The 18,923-nt window shown below is 35.5% G+C and overlaps 1 protein-coding gene across 1 annotated transcript; it reads right to left on the reverse strand.

Moving 5' to 3' along the window:
- Positions 1-11,546: 11,546 nt before the first annotated feature.
- Positions 11,547-14,013, reverse strand: LOC149550066 (E3 ubiquitin-protein ligase Os04g0590900-like). Its single transcript, XM_089793207.1, has 2 exons — positions 13,548-14,013; positions 11,547-13,454 (listed from the first exon to the last, which is right to left on the reverse strand). Exon 2 carries the CDS (start codon positions 12,757-12,759, stop codon positions 11,878-11,880), a length of 882 nt encoding a protein of 293 aa, XP_089649333.1. The 5' UTR covers positions 12,760-13,454; positions 13,548-14,013; the 3' UTR covers positions 11,547-11,877.
- Positions 14,014-18,923: the final 4,910 nt, after the last annotated feature.

Raw genomic sequence — 18,923 nt, forward strand, 5'->3', positions numbered from 1 at the left:
GGCTGGAGAGTTTAAAAAATTGGCAAGTGGTGGACTGAAGAGGGCCAGCAGGAAGGGTCTCTGATGGGACTTTATTCCCACATGCCTATGGAAGTGGAATGCTGAGGTGTTTAAAAGCACTCCCCCATGGGGTATAACTCAGCTTAAAGTCACCCGTGACTTATGTGTTTGCCAGTTATGGAGCTTACCAAAATAGTGGATTAAACCACTAGTATGTTGGTAGTGAAATCTATTAGAATAATAAGGAATACCTGTCATTCTATCATATATGTTGGAAGGAATATTCAAGCAGACTGTAAATGAAATATGTCAAAATTGCAGAGAATATTCTACCGCGGGGGTCGAGATGTGACCACCTGACTCCAAATTCTGCAAATCAGGCCTTCAGGTGCCACTTTTGTAAAAAAAAAATACCTCAAATTTGGCTATGGCCTAGGGTAGGCAAAATTATAGTCAAAATTCACCAAATTGATACTCCAAATGCAATGGTGAGGTCCTCTTTGGCTCTAAATGCTCCCAATGATTGCAATACTCCAAATCTGAATCAAGGTCCTCCGAGAGGTGAAGCAAAAATTCTCTCCAATGGCTATGTGAAGAGAAGCTCCCTCAGCTCGGATACGATGTAATAATTTTTATTAGGGAAAAATCTCCCAAGATCAAGAAGCTCAAGCACTAGCACAACATGGACCAATAAAGTATGATTAGAATAACAATATGAAATTAAATTGATGTACAAGCACACTAGAAGTACCTGTATATAAAGACCTCAAGAATGACTAGGAGTTATCAAAATGATAAGCCTCACAACTAAGCACACGTCTATCAAGAGTGGATTATCCTCCGTTGAGCTTAGAAGTTAGTGCAATGATAAGAGGATAAGCTTACATAGGTGCGTCACATAAAATTATGTTGTAGACACCAAGTGCTTAATTAGAGTGCAAACAACTGTGTTGTCTACATGACAACTTAGTTGATTATGCAAACGCTACTGTTGTAGATACTATTTGCTAAAATAGAGTTGCTAACTCTTGTATTGTCAACATGACAACTCATATGAGTACGCATACTCTTAGGTGTCTAACTAAATAATAAAATAATGCATTTATCCTAAGTAAACTTAAGTAAAGTGTAAATAATAATTATTTACACTAACACAAAAGAGGTCACAGGGCACCCTAGAAACCGATTCAACCAATTCAAACACATGATGTATGTCCCTAGGGGTCATAGGAGCCCAAGGATCATATCTTATCATATAATTGGTCAAAACATGTACTAACCCCTTTTGACTCATTCGAACACATGATATATTCCAAGGGGTCCTAGGATCCCTAGGAATATATGTTCTGATTTAATAGGCCAAAAGGGGTCAAAGGGAGCCCTATGACCCCATTTGACCCATTCAAACACATGATGTATGTCTCTAGAGGTCCTAGGACTCCTAAGAGCATATGTTATCATATAATAGGTTGAGATGGTTCATAGTATATCTTATAACACCTTTCGATCCATTCAAACACATTATGTATGTCCCTAGGGGTTCTAGTACCCTTAGGAACATATATGGTCATATAAGGTGATGGGACTCAAATTTGCATTCCCCATTTTGAGTACCATTCCAAATTTTGAGTCACTTTGAGCCCTATAGACACATTTTCTTGTTTGTGTAGCTAGCTATCATTTTAAGGCCTAAGAGGTGTTTTATGTTTCTCACACCTTGCATTCAACATTTATATGTGTCCTATAATGATAAATTCTCCTTCTGAGTCATTCTATGAAGTTTTGTTTTGAGTAGTGTTCAAATCTGCATTTTTGCTGAAGTGTCAAACCATGACAAGAGGCCTAGTTTGAGTTTGAATTTCTTGTACTTGGTAATGTTTCATGACTCACTTATTTGGGGTTGTTTATTATGTATATAAATGGACCTATGTTTCAATTTTTGAGTCATTTTGATATGTTTTGACTAGGTTTTTTAATCCCTCAAAGTTGCTTACTTATCTCTGTCATGTTGATGCATATTGTTCAAAATTCTAGGAAGCCCTGTTTGATTGATTATAACTTTGAGCTAGTTGACCATACTAAGAAAATTTATTTTTCATTTTATTTTGGAGGTCACACACTTGCTATGCTCCAAATTTGAGCTTGTGACAAATCCATTTGATACATTTTGAAATATGATTCTGAATACAATATATAACCTTTTATTGGTGTCATAAAATGCAAATTGGTCGGTACCCTTGTTCGAGATGTAATTTTGAATTTGTGGTTTCCTAGATCAAATGGATTGTACCAATAATTATACTCCAAAAATGCTTCAAGTGTGTCAGTCTGTAAACCTTGATGAATCTGTTTGCACACTTTCCTAGGGCCATTCCATTTGTAAAATACACTTTCTATTGATGTTTCCAGTCCTATAATTCTAAGTAGCCTACTTCGTGCACCTATCAAATGTGTCTTGTTATTCTTCATGATCCCAAATCATAGAATTACATTCCCCTCATGAAAATAAACTATTTCCCCAGTTTTCAAACCTTCAAGTATCAGTTTGCCCATTTTTTGCGACTAAAACCAAATGCATTTTATGGTTTTCTGACAAGTTTATCTACAGGCAGTTTTAACTATGCAATTTTGAACATCAATATCTTTTGATTGAGTGGTTGTCATGAAACGAGATCTTACAAGATGCAAGAATGTAGAACTAAGTATCAGCATGTCAACTTTCAGAGCCCTGTTATCTATTTATGTTAGTTTTTAAAGTCAAGCAATAGGCCCTACTATTACAAAATCATAGTTTATAAAAATAGGGTAAAACAAGTTTTAAATGATTATTTTAGTGATCGAGTCTGATTTCATTAGTATCAAAGTCTCAATGGATTAGTTTGCAATGTTAATTGTTCAAAAATGGAAATTGTTTTAGCCGGACCCACTTTGTGGCCCAACTGATTCCATCAGACTAATGAAAATATGTGCAAATCAAAAATTTTGAGGGGGGAATGGTAATGATTATAATGATTATAATTTTTTTTGTGCAAATATTATCTTTCGAGATTAAATGGACATATGAGTGCATGCACATGGTGAACAACTAGGCAAGGGGTTTGAACAAACAGAAGAAGGCACAATGAGAGCACTAAAAAACAACTCTCTACTTTAAAAATGGTGTCCTCTCTTAATATGTGATCTATGTTTCTTATGATGAGTCTTTCATAAGATGGTTAGGGTCCTCCTTTATTAAGCTTCCTTTCTTTTTGTACATTCAAAAGATAAGGAAGTAATTGGACTGTTGCTTTCTCCATTGTGAACTATGTGTATGGCAACAGGGACATTTTGTCTTTCACTACAAGCATCATGATCTTCTCCATTGTATTGGATGGAGGTAAACCAAATTTGAAAGAATGTTTTCAAGCTTTCCCCAACTTTTCCTTAGATGGCCGCAGGCCCAAAGATAGTATCTAATGACTTTAAAAAAAGGCGAGGACTCACATGCCCATTTCCATCGCATTTTCCCTCCCTGAAGAATGCATCTCAAATAAGAGTAGGGCATCTACTATTGGTACACGGCATCTTTCTTTGAAGGGGAAGGAGATCAGCTGAGGCAAAGCATTCACATAAATAAAAAAGAGCCCCCATGTAAGAAAATTATCTCCCATAGCACTCAGTGAATAAAATATAGGTCTGTCGCATTGAATGAAACTACATGGGCCCACACAATAAGAAGGAGCTCCAAGGCATGCTAGAAGCACAAGGAATCAGAAGAGGAGATGTTTTGTTTCCATGCCATGTAGATGAATGGTTTTCCATGGCTTAAAAAAAAGGAACAGCCCATAGCAAGGACAAAGGGGCAGCAAATGCTTGAGTTTGCAAGAAGTAAGAAAGCACCTCGTGTAGGGAAAAAGCAGAGAGTTTAGAGGCAGGGGACGACACCATGGCCATAGTCCATGCCAAAGGCAGAGGCCCACAGCCACAGCATGTAAGGGGAGTTGTCCACAAGTAAAATAAGACCACCTACAGGCATAGGATGTTTTCATGATTGGTTTGTCCTGCATTGGGCAAGTGGTGGCAAACATTTGAGTTTATAAGCCTAAGTGTGTATTAACAAGTATCTCAAAGGCATCCACTTGAGAAACAAAGGAAGCCTTGTGTAGAGGGGCCCAACATGGTTAGTGGAAGCAGCCAAGGTTAACAAATTTTGAACTTTAACACGTGCTGAGAAAGATATGCCATGTGGCACATCTGGGAGTCACTTCGTAGCATCATAGAAAGAAAGTTGAGGAGCTCCAATACTACGACTGTCAAGAGATCGTGAGGAAATAAAAATAGAGTTGTGATGTTATGGTTGATCATATGTTTAGGAGATGTAAATTTTGATGTCACAATATTATGAAGTTGGAGATTGGTGTAGGACCAGAGATGGATAAATTTATTGTTGATATGTTACAATTTTCTATAGCATCGCGACATCATAAGGTTGGAAAGATTTAAATTCAAAATTCAAAAGATGCATAGGAAAGTGGGGCCACCCAAGAAGATAACCAATTTGAAATTGACAAGTGGCACATGTAACAAGGAATCAGAAGAGGAGATGTTTTGTTTCCACGCCATGTAGATGAATGGTTTTCCATGGCTTAAAAAAAAGGAACAGCCCATAGCAAGGACAAAGGGGCAGCAAATGCTTGAGTTTGCAAGAAGTAAGAAAGCACCTCGTGTAGGGAAAAAGCAGAGAGTTTAGAGGCAGGGGACGACACCATGGCCATAGTCCATGCCAAAGGCAGAGGCCCACAGCCACAGCATGTAAGGGGAGTTGTCCACAAGTAAAATAAGACCACCTACAGGCATAGGATGTTTTCATGATTGGTTTGTCCTGCATTGGGCAAGTGGTGGCAAACATTTGAGTTTATAAGCCTAAGTGTGTATTAACAAGTATCTCAAAGGCATCCACTTGAGAAACAAAGGAAGCCTTGTGTAGAGGGGCCCAACATGGTTAGTGGAAGCAGCCAAGGTTAAAAATTTTTGAACTTTAACACATGCTGAGAAAGATATGCCATGTGGCACATCTGGGAGTCACTTCGTAGCATCATAGAAAGAAAGTTGAGGAGCTCCAATACTACGACCGTCAAGAGATCATGAGGAAATAAAAATGGAGTTGTGATGTTATGGTTGATCATATGTTTAGGAGATGTAAATTTTGATGTCACAATATTATGAAGTTGGAGATTGGCGTAGGACCGGAGATGGATAAATTTATTGTTGATATGTTACGATTTTCTATAGCATCGCGACATCATAAGGTTGGAAAGATTTAAATTCAAAATTCAAAAGATGCATAGGAAAGTGGGGCCACCCAAGCAGATAACCAATTTGAAATTGACAAGTGGCACATGTAGATTGGAGAGATAAGGATGAAATATTAAACTTAAAATGTTCCCAGATGTGCATTGATTTTGAATTTGAAGGATTTAAATAAATTTAATGATGTTATATAGTTTAAACTATATGGACATTTAAAGTTTTGATTTTGAACTCTGTTCATAGCTCGAGGACTAGAATTTCAAATGGACTGTAGAGGTATCATTTTCATTAGAAATATGCACTATAATATACTGTTAGAATTGGAAAAAGATGAACTTTCCATTTCTGCATTTGGTTTTTGCACATATATTTGTGATTTTGGGGCATCCTTAGTGCAAATATAGATTTGATGATTCAGATGAAGTAATATTAGGATTAGATCGGATTTTGATATGATCAAGTTCCCTGTGCAGCTATAAAGGTAAAATTGAATGTTTTAGAGGAAGTTGCAAGCAATGAAGAGTTTGTTGACAGTACAGTTGAATTTAATGACAAAAGCTAAAGTGAAAAATCAAGATTAGATTTGGTGTGTATCTAATATTTTCTTCAAGGATATTTTGTTGATTACTTTAGGGGGATATATCAAATATTTCTACAACATTTATTGTTTTCGTTGCAAGAAGATAAACAAGATCAATTTCAACAACATTAGAATGAAGAAAATTTTAGTGGGACAGATGTCTAAATTAGATGGCATTTCCAAAACTTCTGCTTGTCTATATCTTCTTCTTTTCTCTTTATACAGGTTCCAATTTGAGATTTTCTCACTATTGTGAGACCAAAAGGGTTCTAGGTTTAGAGAATATCCTGACTGTTGTGGCATCATTCTCAGTATTTCTTTTGTTATGAATAGTAGTAGTGTAATTTTCTTCTAACCATTATCTTATACAGTCATTCCATGGTGTTATTTTCTAAGTTTTGATATATAGATGATGTAATTGTTTCAATGAGATTAATGCAAGAGCTTCATTTTCTTGTTTCATTTTGATTCTCATCTCCTTCTTTTGTTGTCTATAATGTTTTTTGTTTAAGAACAAAGAGCTTAAACTCAATTGTAATCCCTCAAGGTTGTATGTCTAGATAGATTTTCTATTGGAACAAAGAACCAAGTAAATGCTTATATACCTTGACAGGGTTGCAATTTTCACCAGGAGGATATTACAATAAGTATGAGAGTTTTATGAAGATAGATGTCTATTTGCAAGCTAGATAGATAGATCAAATGCCTAGATATATGAGTATACTTCAGGTGTCCATGTGTATGTTATGGTTTAGTTAATACCCAATGGATAAGGGATTGGTCAACTTAGAGGTTACATGTTCTATGTTGTTTCATACCTAGGTTATGTTGAAATCCAAATCTTTAATCAAATATCAATTTACCTTTTTATGTATTAAAGAACTAGAACTATCAGTCATTACTTATTTGCATCTACTTTCTCTTTGGTTATAATTAGCTACTTTAATCAAGAAGTTTATTAGCAAATCATAGAAGAACATTGACCATTTCTGCTATAGGGGATAGTCTTGTAGAGAAGAGTATCAAGTTAATAAGATCAATCCCTAAGGTTTTCCCACCTTGGCCCTGCAGAGCCTAAAGTGAAGTGTGTCCTGATGACTCTATTAACATTGGCCCAAAACTAAGATTTAGCCTTGTTGAATATAGGATTTAGCTAATCCTTAGGCTTGACCCTGTCTTTTGTTTCCTAGTATTAGGTTTAAACCACCTGATATGTTCCTTACCAGAAAGAACTTCAACATAAGGGGTTGAAAGGGGTCTTGGAGTACTCTATGACCCCTTTCGACTCATTTGAACAGATGATATATGATCCTAGGGGTCCTAGGACCCTAAAGAACATATGTTCTCATTTAATGGGTCAAAAAGGGTCATAGGGCACCCTATCACTCCATTCAACTCATTCAAACACATGATGTATGTCCCTAGAACATATGTTGTTACATAATGGGTCAAGAGGGGTTATAACGTACCTTATGATCCTTTTTTATCTATTCAAATAAATGATGTATGTCCCTAGGGGTCCTAGTACCCCTAGGAACATATGTTGTCAGATAATGGGTTGAAAGGGGTCATAGGGTACCCTATGACCCTTTTTGACCCATTCAGACACTTGATAAATGTCTCTATGGGTCTTAGTACCCCTCGAAACATATGGTGTCATGTAATGGGTCAAAATGGGTCATAGGGTGCTCTATGATCCATTTAAACTCATTTGAATGCATGATATATGTTTTAGAACCCCTAGGGACATATGTTGTAATGAAATACAACAAAAAGGGTCATAGCTTATCCTATGACCCATGTCACACCATTCAAATAAATTAAATAGGTTCCTAGGGGTCTTAGGACCTCTAGGGACATATGTTGTCATGAAATGTAGCGAAAGGGGTCATAAGTTATCATATGGCCCCTTTCAACTCATATAAACAATCATAATATGTCCCTAGGTGTCCTAAGACCCCTAGGGTCATATGTTATCATAAAATGTGTCAAAAGCATTGGGACAAATAAAATGGACATATATTGTCATGAAATGTGTCGAAAAGGGTCATAGGTTATCCTATCACCCCTTTTGACCCAGTCAAGTAAATGAATTAGGCCTGAAGGGATTTTATGACCCTTAGGGACATATGTTGTCATGAAATATATTGATAGTAGTCATAGGTCATAACCTATGACCCCTTTCGACCCATTTAAATAAATGAAATAAGTCCCTAGGGGACCTAGAACCCCTAGAGACATGTGTTGTAATAAAATGCATCAAAAGAAGTCATTGGTTATCCTATGACCCCTTTCAACCCATTTGAACAAATGAAAAAGGTTTCTAGGGGTCCAAGGACCTCTAAGGACATATGTTGTCATGAAATGCATCAAAATGAATCATAGGTTATCATATGACCCCTTTCGACCCATTCAAACAAATAAAATAGGTCCCAAGGGGTCCTAGGACCCTAAAAGACATATGTTGTCATGAAATATGTCAAAAAGGATCATAGGGTACTATATGACCCCTTTTAACTCATTAGAATACATGATATATGTTCTTAGGGGTCATAGGACCCTTAGGAACATATGTTATCATTTAATGGGTCAAAAGGGCTCATAGGTTACCCTATGATCCCTTTCAACCCATTCAAACACATAATTAATGTCCTAGGGGTCCTAGGACCCATAGGAACATATGTTGTCATATAATGTGTTGAGAGGGGTCATGAGGTACTCTATGACCACTTTTGACTCATTTGAACACATGATGTATTTTCCTAGGTGCCCTAGGACCCTTATGAACATATGTTATCATTTAATGGGTCAAAATGGGTCGTAGGGAACCTTATGACCCCTTTCAACCCATTCAAACACATGATGTATGTCCTTAAGGGTCCTAGGACCCCTAGGAACATACATCATGTGTTTGAATGGGGCCTAGGACCCCTAGGGACATACATCATGTGTTTGAATGAGACCTAGGACCCCTAGGGACATACATCATCTAAGACCCCTAAGGACACACATCATGTGTTTGAATGGGTCAAAAGGGGTCATAAGATACTCTATGACCCCTTTTAACTCATTATATGACAATATATGTTCCTAGGGGTCCTAAGACCCATAGGGATATACATACAGTGTTTGAATTGGTAGAAGGGGGTCATAAGGCATGCCATGACAATTTTGACCCATTACATGACAAAATATGTTCATAGGGTTCATAGGACCCCTAGGGACATACATGTTGTGTTCCAATGGGTCAAATGGGGTTAAAAGATATTATCTAACCCCTTTCAACCCATTACACGACAAAATATGTTCTTGTGGGTCCTAATTACCCTAGGGACAAACATGTTGTGTTCAAATGGGTTGAAAAGGATTAGAGGATAACATATGACCCATTTCAATCAAATGCATGACAACATATGTTTCTAGGGGTCCTAGGGCCCCTAGGGACATGCATGTTGTGTTTCAATGGGTAGAAAGGGGTCATAGTGTATCCTTTGACCCCTTTGGACCCATTACATGAAAACATATGTTCTTAGGTTTCCTAGGACCCTTGGGGACATACCTCTTGTGTTCCAATGGGTAGAAAGGGGTCATAGGGTATCTTATGACCCCTTTCGACCCATTACATGAGAACATATGTTCCTAGGGTTCCTAGGACCTTATCATCATGTGTGTTGTGTTCCATGGGTCAAAATCCTATGACCTCTTTCGACCCATTACACGATAACATATGTTACTAGGGCCACTAGGGCCATACATATTGTGTTTCAATGGGTCAAAAGAGGTCATCAAATACCTTATGACCCCTTTTAGCCCATTACATGACAACATATGTTCTTAGGGGTCTTATGACCCCTAGGAATGTATGTTGTCATGTAATGGGTTGAAAGGGTCATAGGATACTCTATGACCTCTTTTGACCCATTAGAACGCAACATATATGTCTATAGGGGTCCTAGTACCCCTGGGAACATATGTTCACATTTAATGGGTCAAAAGGGGTCATAGGACACTCTATAACCCCTTTCCATTGTAACACAAGATGTATGTCCCCAGGCATCCTATGACCCCTAGGAACACATGTTTTTGTATAATGGATTGAAAGCAGTCATAGGGTATCCCATGACCCCTTTGGACTCATTGGAAAAAAACATATGTGTCCCTAGGGGGGCCCCTAGGAACATACATCATCATATAGTTAACTTAGGTTACTAATACATAAACATATATAATTATAATATATATGATATTATAATTATATAATAATATATAATAAGTACTAACTATATATAAACTAATTATTTAGTACTATATAATAAATTTTAGTAACTATATATAATAATTGGTTCCCCCCCCCCCCCCAATTATGTTATAACTATATTATACTAGGATAATATAACTTAAAAATTGGTCCCCACCTTTGAGTTTGGCAAATAAATATCAGTATTTAACTTAAGAATTGGTCCCCACTCCCTTTACATTTGAATTTGGACCATGATTTGGGCGCATAGATCGAGTACCCTTTATGAAATTGGGTACCTATTCTCAAATCAAATACCCGTTCTCAAATCGGGTACCCAATAAAGCAAGGTATTACATTTTTGGTTTGGTATTAGGATGGGTGGGAAAAAAAGTCAAAGCAGATTTTGAAACACTTTAAGACATTTCAAGACTACATATTTTTCACATCGCCACTTTTTGGCACACAGTGATCCTACACATACCCATGTGTCATTATATAGATATTAGTTCAATTGATTGAGTACAATTGATAAGGATGATGATATGAGATATAGAAACTGCCCACCAAAGTTCATTCCCATAAAGACATGTTGAAGTCAATTTCAACCACCAGATATATCACCCTACATATGAAAAACATATTTATATCAATAAAAAAAAAAGGAAAATCTAGATTGCACCATTTCAAGTAAGTGTTATATGTGGAAGCCCCCGAAATGTTTGAAGTTCAAATTGAAAAAAAACAACGTTAACTAAAAAACATGGTAATAGAAAAATTGTATGATGAAGTGACTAAGAGAGGTAAGAGATGGTAGCCCAAGAATCTCAATATGCTCTTCTAGTTATTTTTGCCTCCATCAAAGCAAGAACCATCATCCAAAGGTGGATGTGAAGGAACTTAGCTCTTACAAATTGTCATACCTATCGCATTACAATCAAACTCTACAGACTTAAAATTTTAGCCAACTGAGAATCTCCATGAAAAGCTTATTTCACAATATACATAATTAACACTCACCCTTCAAAATCATATAGCATAAATTTCAAAGAAGTTTATTGTAATCTTGCATTAGAAAAGGGTAGAGCTCAATAAAGAAGATTTTGAAAGAAGTTTTCCATAATTGAAAAAGAATTTTGATAACATTTTTTGAGTCAAAAGATAAGTATTGTTTTTTTATTTAAATTTTGTAGACTATATTTTATCCTAAAAATTGTTTCTTGAGTTAACTTGGTGCACATTCAAAGTTCTATGTTCTTTCTCTTCTCTCACTTTAATATTTTTTGGATTTTTATTTTTGTTCTCTTTCTTTTCTTGATATTTGTTCAAGAATTTTTATAATTAAGATTTAAAAATATATACAAACTTGATTTCTAGTGGACTTATTTAAAACTGTTCAACTTCACCAACAAACCAAAGAAGCATTAGATAAAAACATCATTACGAAATCAACTTAGATACCACCTTTCCATTCTCATTAAAAATATATCTTAACATCTAATTTTATCAATCTTTTATGAAAGCAAAGAAGAGTAACATATTTAGACATAACCTTAAAACTATGTTCCTCCAAAGGATTCACAATCACTTCCTAACTATTTACTATCTGATTGCCACGGACTCCTGTTTACATCATCTTTATTCTCTCCAATTTCTAATGAACGCTATTTTGCAGGGAAAGAAGAGTGTCGGAATCCTCACTAAGTCTGCTAATGGTTCAATGCACAATGGACTTATTACTGGAGCTTCGTTGTCTAATTTGGATCAAAGGTCATACAAATAGACCATCATTCAAATGCTGTCTATGGCACCTGAATGTAGAATTGCTAGCGTATAATGATCCATAGAAGGCATTATAATGCTCCAATCCAGAGAGCCCTTCTCTTCTCAAAGGCTGTAATTGCATTGGTTCATGTTCAAGAGCTTCTGAATTGCTGGATACGGCAGTACAATTATTACCAGTTGCCTCTGATTCTTTCTCCAAATTCGAACTCTTGACCTCTGGCAGCCCATTATTTTCTTCAACAGCCTCCCTCTGCTCTTCAGCTGCATTGTTGTAATGGGCTTGTGGGGCTTCTTGTACACTATTGATGAAAATTATAACAGAGGAGTGTTCTAAAACAGGGGAAGGAGCGGGAGGCGGAGGAATGGTTATGGACATATCAGAACCCACAACATTAGATCGGCAGAGAGGACAATTGGCATGGGATTTAAGCCACATATCAATACAATTTATATGAAAAGCATGGCTACATTTGGGCAGAATCCTGAGGCACTCATCCTCCTCAAAGTCTAATAAACAAACGGCACACTCTGTTCCTTCCATGAGGGCTGAATGTTCCCCTTTTTTGTACCTGCAAATGGGTATTTTCTTCAGGAGAGCCTCATCAAGGCCGAAATTCTGTGACCCGGAAAGCTGCATGCCATCAGCATCTTGCACAACAACTTCATTACGGCTGCGGGAGGGAATTGTCCAGAGGCATGGCTTGCAATATTTGAGAAAGTATCTGTAATAGGTCACAATCAAGAAGGCAGCTGCTATGGCTGCTACGAGTCCAATGGCAGGGGGACTGAAGGCCGAATTGGGCTTGGTTGAAGGCTGCCATGCACTCGATTCAAAACGGCCATTTGAACCTCTTGGATCCGAACTCATTTTTATGACTTGAAATTTAGATTTCTATGGCTCTGGGCGAAAAACCCTAACCTTCACTTGTTTCAATACTAAATGTTTAAGCTTGAATGATTTCAATCTTCAGCTACAGTTACTCTCATGTAGCAGGGTAGTGAGCTAACTTGGCAATGGAACAGAAGGATTTAGAGGTGGAAAAAAATTGCAATTCAATTGAGTTATTTTTTCTATTAGATGGGGTTGTTGTTGTATCAAAAGATCAATCTATTAGTGTCCGATACAACCACTCAATTTATGATACATGAGAAGGAGTTAAGCTCTTGTTACGAATCCCTAAAGAAGCACTGAACAGTTTGCCAGCTTAACTAATCTGAACATGTAATAGTATCCAATTGTCCAGTTAATGCTCTTCTAGCCAATGTCCCAAAATCTTCTCCCCTGCCTATGGACCAATCAACCCTTCACCAACCTAGAGATTTAAGGGAAGATGTAATTGAATTGAGTTTTACCTTAATGGCTTCTCTGTAATGGGACCAGACGCTTTCCTGAGCTTACCTAATCTTAAAATGTAATTGAATTGGGTACTTAAAGGTCCAAAGAGTGCTCTTCCGTGTGCGTGGATAAGTGCCAGTGTCCCAAGAACTCCATTAATGGTAAAACTCAACCACACTCCTCTGCCTATCAGTGTTCTCCTGATCCAATCAACCCTGCACCAACCCCTGTGCAAATAGAATTTGCATTTAAGTTAATTGAGTGTATAAAGACCCTCCCTTTGTAAGCTGGTTTACTCTATGCAATGAAACATAGCATACCTTAACCTCAGTGCCGAAAGAACACTCAACCTCTTCAAACCAGGTAAGCGTCTAGAAGTCTTTCGAAATATCTCTGATGTCTCTCTAACTCTCTATCATCCTGATGATGTATCACGGACTGCAATCAAAAACATTAATCGAAAAACTTGCACACAATCTAATCTAAAAGTCTCAGCAAACATTTGTGCTCTCAATCAGAAAACACTCATGCCCACATATAGAACCACATTAGAAATAGAACTTTCCATATACAATTGCAGCTGTAATGAACCCTGCATTCTAAAACTCTTCAGACTTTCATATTTCGATAAAGAAGCTTCATTTTTCTTATATAATATGATAGCAAGTGGCCATATTTGCATGATAAATCTTCCTGCATAAAAAGGAATTACTTTCATCTGTGGGATAAATCTGGGCTGCTAGCTTTACAAAAGGAGAAGGACAATGGCTGCTGGCTAACTCCAATAGCTAGGTGAAGATTTCCAATTATTTAATATTATCAAAGAATAAGTAGTTAATCATCTGACGTTGAGTATAATTCAATGCAAGGGATTAGGCAAGTTCAACAACAACAATAATATTCTTGTGCGGTTGAAAAAGCACATCCAAAACCACAATATTTAGTAATTTTAAAATACGTCTGACTCAAAACAAAACAAATAGCAGCCTTACTCAGATATTATTCAAGGCAATCAACTACTCAGTAGTTGCCAAGTAAATGTCGAATACAAGGTTTCTAACTTCGTTTAAGACACATAGAAATGGCAGAAACTTAGTTTGCAGGCATGGAGACCAAATAATTATGCAATTAAAACCATAGCTTGAGTGCTAATTAAAATGTTATTATTCATAGTTAGAAGGGCTATTATGGAAAGTTGATAGCAGGTGGGAGTGCTGAGGTTATAGATGATGTAGATATTGAGTAGAGTGGTCGCTTATGAAAGCCATCAAGATGGAGTAGAATTCAATCTCACTCAACTTCTTTGGAAAAAAAACGAAAACAAACTTCTTGTTTAATGTATAGCAATGGTACAACCGATCCAAATAGACTCTCTACCACCTTCTACTATAACCATTATAACTCATGCTTAATATTTCTTTTAAAGGCTTGACGTAAGAGCTATCTTCTCTTTTGTCATCAAGAGAACTACTATCTCAATAAATAAATAAATTATTTAATGAATGCGTGCATATGGAATGCATAGAGATATTATAAAACTGTGACAATAGGAAAATTTCATTGTGGGGATAAGAAAAAAATAACTCACACTTGTGTGTTTGTGGGTGGGCATTGAATAACTAGGTTTTATATTTTTTTGATGGTTCTACATAATTATGGTAAGGATAACTTAACTAGTTGATTGGATGAATTGCCAGAGTTATTGAAGAGTTGGGAAACAAGGTTGGGATCGGACTAATAGTTTGAATATTGTAACACTTGTCAAACTACAAAATTGATTGGAGGTTTGAATTCAAAACCCAATAAAGGAAGAAGAACATATACAACTTATTCATAATAATTTTGTGGAAGAAATTTGAGTAGGTTTTGGAATCCTTGAGGAAGTTGGGGATATTTATGGTTGAAGAACCACGTTGAGTAGTGGACAAAAGAATGGACAAGGAATTGCTCATAATGTCAATCATCTTTGAAAATAATGAATTGTGTTGGGTGCAAAACTTGAGCACCCTTTAAAAAGATGGTAATTGGATTGGATAAATACACTCCAATATAAATAGAAATGATAGAATTGACGGTTATTAAAATCAATGTGACATTGTCTTACATCTAATTTTCTCTTCCTATTTTCCATTTACTACAATATTGTGTATGACTACAATTTCAATAGCTAGAATAATACAAATGAAAAAGAGTGCGCCCGCTACAAAATTAGAATGTTACATTGTACTTATTACAAGGGTTTTAATAATTGAAATCTAGCAAGTATAGTAATAGGAAGATTGTATAATTGTAAATTGATAATTAAAAATATAGGGCTAGAAAATGAAAATCATAATGAGGCATAAAATACTTGCAATACGAATACCAATTATAAGGATGTAGCAATGGATTGTGTTCAATTTTAGAAGCACTATCTAAATATTTCTATCTTATCCTATTGCACCATTCATATTCTTTCCAATTCCTTCCATTCTGCATTACTATTTGTTGAAGCCTTAGAAAGTGATTTGTCAATGATAGGTATGACATAGGGAAGGGTATTCACAGAATGAGTGTAGCCAAATTTATGGCCAACAATAATTATATACCCTCTAGAGCCAAATTTTGTCTAACGTCATTGATAGTAGCATGTGAGAGTTTTTTAATGAATTTTGATTTATCAAGAGTTCCTAACTTAGTTTCAATGTGACAATTAAGGCCAAGTGTAAAATGGGACTCATATTTTTTCTGAATTCCTTTAATTCTACCTCACCATCTCGAAAAGCCTTGGAATATGTTCTTTCAATGATAAATATGACATGAAAGGGACATTCATAAAATGCTTATAGGCAGAATGATGGCCTCTAACAATTACATGTCTTACAAACCTCAAATCCTATCTAGCACAACTAATAGTTGCATGTCAATTTTTTTGGCAATTAAAGCCAAAAGGAAAATGGTATTATCCCACTTAACTTGATAGGGCACTTATAAGAACTAAACCAAGTAATTGGAGGTATACAAGAATGTCCCCTTGAGAATTTTAACCTACACAAGAAGGTGTGAAGGTTCCATAGATAGGACAAGGGAATTGGATTATTTAATACAATATATTGAGTCAAAGATTGATAGGATCATAAATTGAGTTGGTGGTATTTTTTCTGTTTCTTGTTTGATAAGGTTTCTATATGAATTATATTATGAAAATGTTTTTATTTGAAGATTAAATTATGGAATATATGAATTATATTATGGAAAAGTTTGAAAAATATTTGGTCAAGAAAATTAGTTGAATATTTCTTAGCAAAGGCTATAAGTGGACTAGGCACTTAGATGATATTAATATATCTATTTTTGTTAGTGTTAGCATCAATGTGTTTCTCAAATGAGATAAATTATAAGCATACCAAATAAAGCAAGAAAGGGAAAAATAGATATGATCTAGAGGAAGATGCTAACTTGGTTAATCATACAATGAAATATCATTAAATACATATCTCATGGCATTCATGCAAGGAGCTATGTTTGATAAAAAATTAGTAGGGTGGACATGCATTATTATGAGGATAATGCAAAAAAAATTGTGTGATGAACCACAAGATCAATATTCTAAAAATATTGTCTTTCTAAATAAGGTTGAGAGTAGCGTGCTCTCAAAAGTTGCCAACAAGGCACTTTGTACTGGAAAAAATTATTAAGGATAATGAAAATGAAGAATTGAATGGGTGTTGCATACATAATGGTTCAACATTTTATGCAACAAAATGAATTGATAAGTTTGATTCCATAGAACTATGACTAGAGAATGGTGGAGATTTGTTTAGATGTCCATGACATTAGAGAAACTAAATGTTGTACATGATATTCATACGAAGTTGGATACATGTCAGAAGTAGATGTTTTGAAGAACCTTTTGATTCATAACCAAGGCATAATGACTCCCTTTTCATGTGATTCCTAGACTTTTAGTGTTTAGTAGGTGAAAAATGGATAGATTTTGATGAGTTTAATGATGTAAACTATGTGAGGTAAATTCACTGACAAACCATTACATTAAACATTAAATATGAGAGAAAGAGGGGCTTCCGAACATAAATCTTGATATAACTCCAATTAGATTAGAAAAATCCAAGTTGGATGAAGCGATGTCAATGCTAAATCCAAATTATATCAAGAAAGTACACAAGAAGTTCATCTTTCATGCAATATTAATTGATTAAAGATATTTAATGTGAATGTGAATTGAACTAATTGATTTAATGACAAGAGTAAGGTAAATCTAGGTTCTTAATCTATGCAAATCATCTCAATTTAAATATGAAAATAGGTCTATGCTAAGAAGTGGAATGAATGATGAAGTACTTACCTTGAAATGTGTGATAAAAGATGTATTTTCACTCCAAAAATCATAGATCTAAAACTGTGACTAAAGTTTTGAGTGTAAATCTGCGATCATGACAAAAGACTATTTTTCTCATACCTCCAAGAATAGGTTGACTTGGTGGTAAAATTTATGGACACTTTATGGGAATATGGGCAATGTTCTCATAACACTATAGAAAAGTTGACCCAACTTCAAAAACATCTCAAGGATTATTTTTAGGATTTGTAACCACAAATTGGATATCCTACTCCTATACACAAGAAATTTTGATTTAGTTTATTGAGGAAGTGATACCCTTGGTCAAGTCCTAAATTGAGGAATCAACCTTGAAATGAAATATAATGTAAAACATGAAAGGAATAAATACAAATTTAAATACGAACACCATTTTCAAGTTAAAACCCTTGTCAATAAGGATTTTGCAATGCTTGTGTATTGGCAATGTTGATCTTGCAATATTGAAGGATTTAAGAAATCTCCACAAATAAAATGGATCTACCAAAACCACATCATGGATCCATGGATGTAACTATTAATCAATGAAGAAGATTTTGAATTCTATAATGTATATTTTCTCTCTTGATGGCTAACAACATGCTAGATCTTGAAGAGGAAATGCTCACAAAAGATCCTCGAATCTTGAATTACTTGAATACTTGATAGATACTTGAAATGCATTAGAAAATATCCTATCTTGAGTTCTTAAATGATTTTACATGTGTGTTCACATGATAATGATATAAAAATGAGGTTTGTAGGCTTCCTTTTATAATAGTTTCCAGGTGCGAAAATAAAGCAAGCTGATAGGGTCACCCAATTTCCAAATTTTCAAACTCAAGACAAAAATGGTTATGAGACCTAAAGTCCCTCGGGAATAGGTTGACCTTGGTTGTCATATTCTATAATAGGTCAACCTAGATTGAGTTTTTCTAGAATGGGTCAAACTAGGGTTGGCCCAAAAAGAGCTACCATCGAGGTCTCAAAAACTACAGAGATGAAAATGCAAGACGTGGAATAGAATAGGAAAAAGAGTTGATTGAGAAAAGATCTATCCAAGATATTTAAGGTCTAAAAATTATGGGTGCTTCCATTTTTGAATGATACATTTAGTAATAAGGTAAGTCTAGTCCTTAATATGCATTAGTGAAATGGTTTTCCTAATGCATTTAGTTTTGTTGAACTCTTTATGGGCATATTGATAGAGTTAGAGGGAGAATTTAAAGAAGAATGTTATTAAGATGTAGTTTCTAAAAATTATATAACCCTAATAAGGAGAGTATTTTTATTGTCAGAGGTATACATGCATGTTTTGGATCATGATGGGCCAAACTAA

Source organism: Cupressus sempervirens, chromosome 7, assembly GCF_028749045.1.
Source record: "Cupressus sempervirens isolate cs-2001-9-10 chromosome 7, ASM2874904v1, whole genome shotgun sequence".
Taxonomy (NCBI): domain Eukaryota; kingdom Viridiplantae; phylum Streptophyta; class Pinopsida; order Cupressales; family Cupressaceae; genus Cupressus; species Cupressus sempervirens.

Coding starts and splice junctions, on each gene's coding strand:
- LOC149550066 (XM_089793207.1), bottom strand. CDS start 12,759: ATGAGTTCGGATCCAAGAGGTTCAAATGGCCGTTTTGAATCGAGTGCA.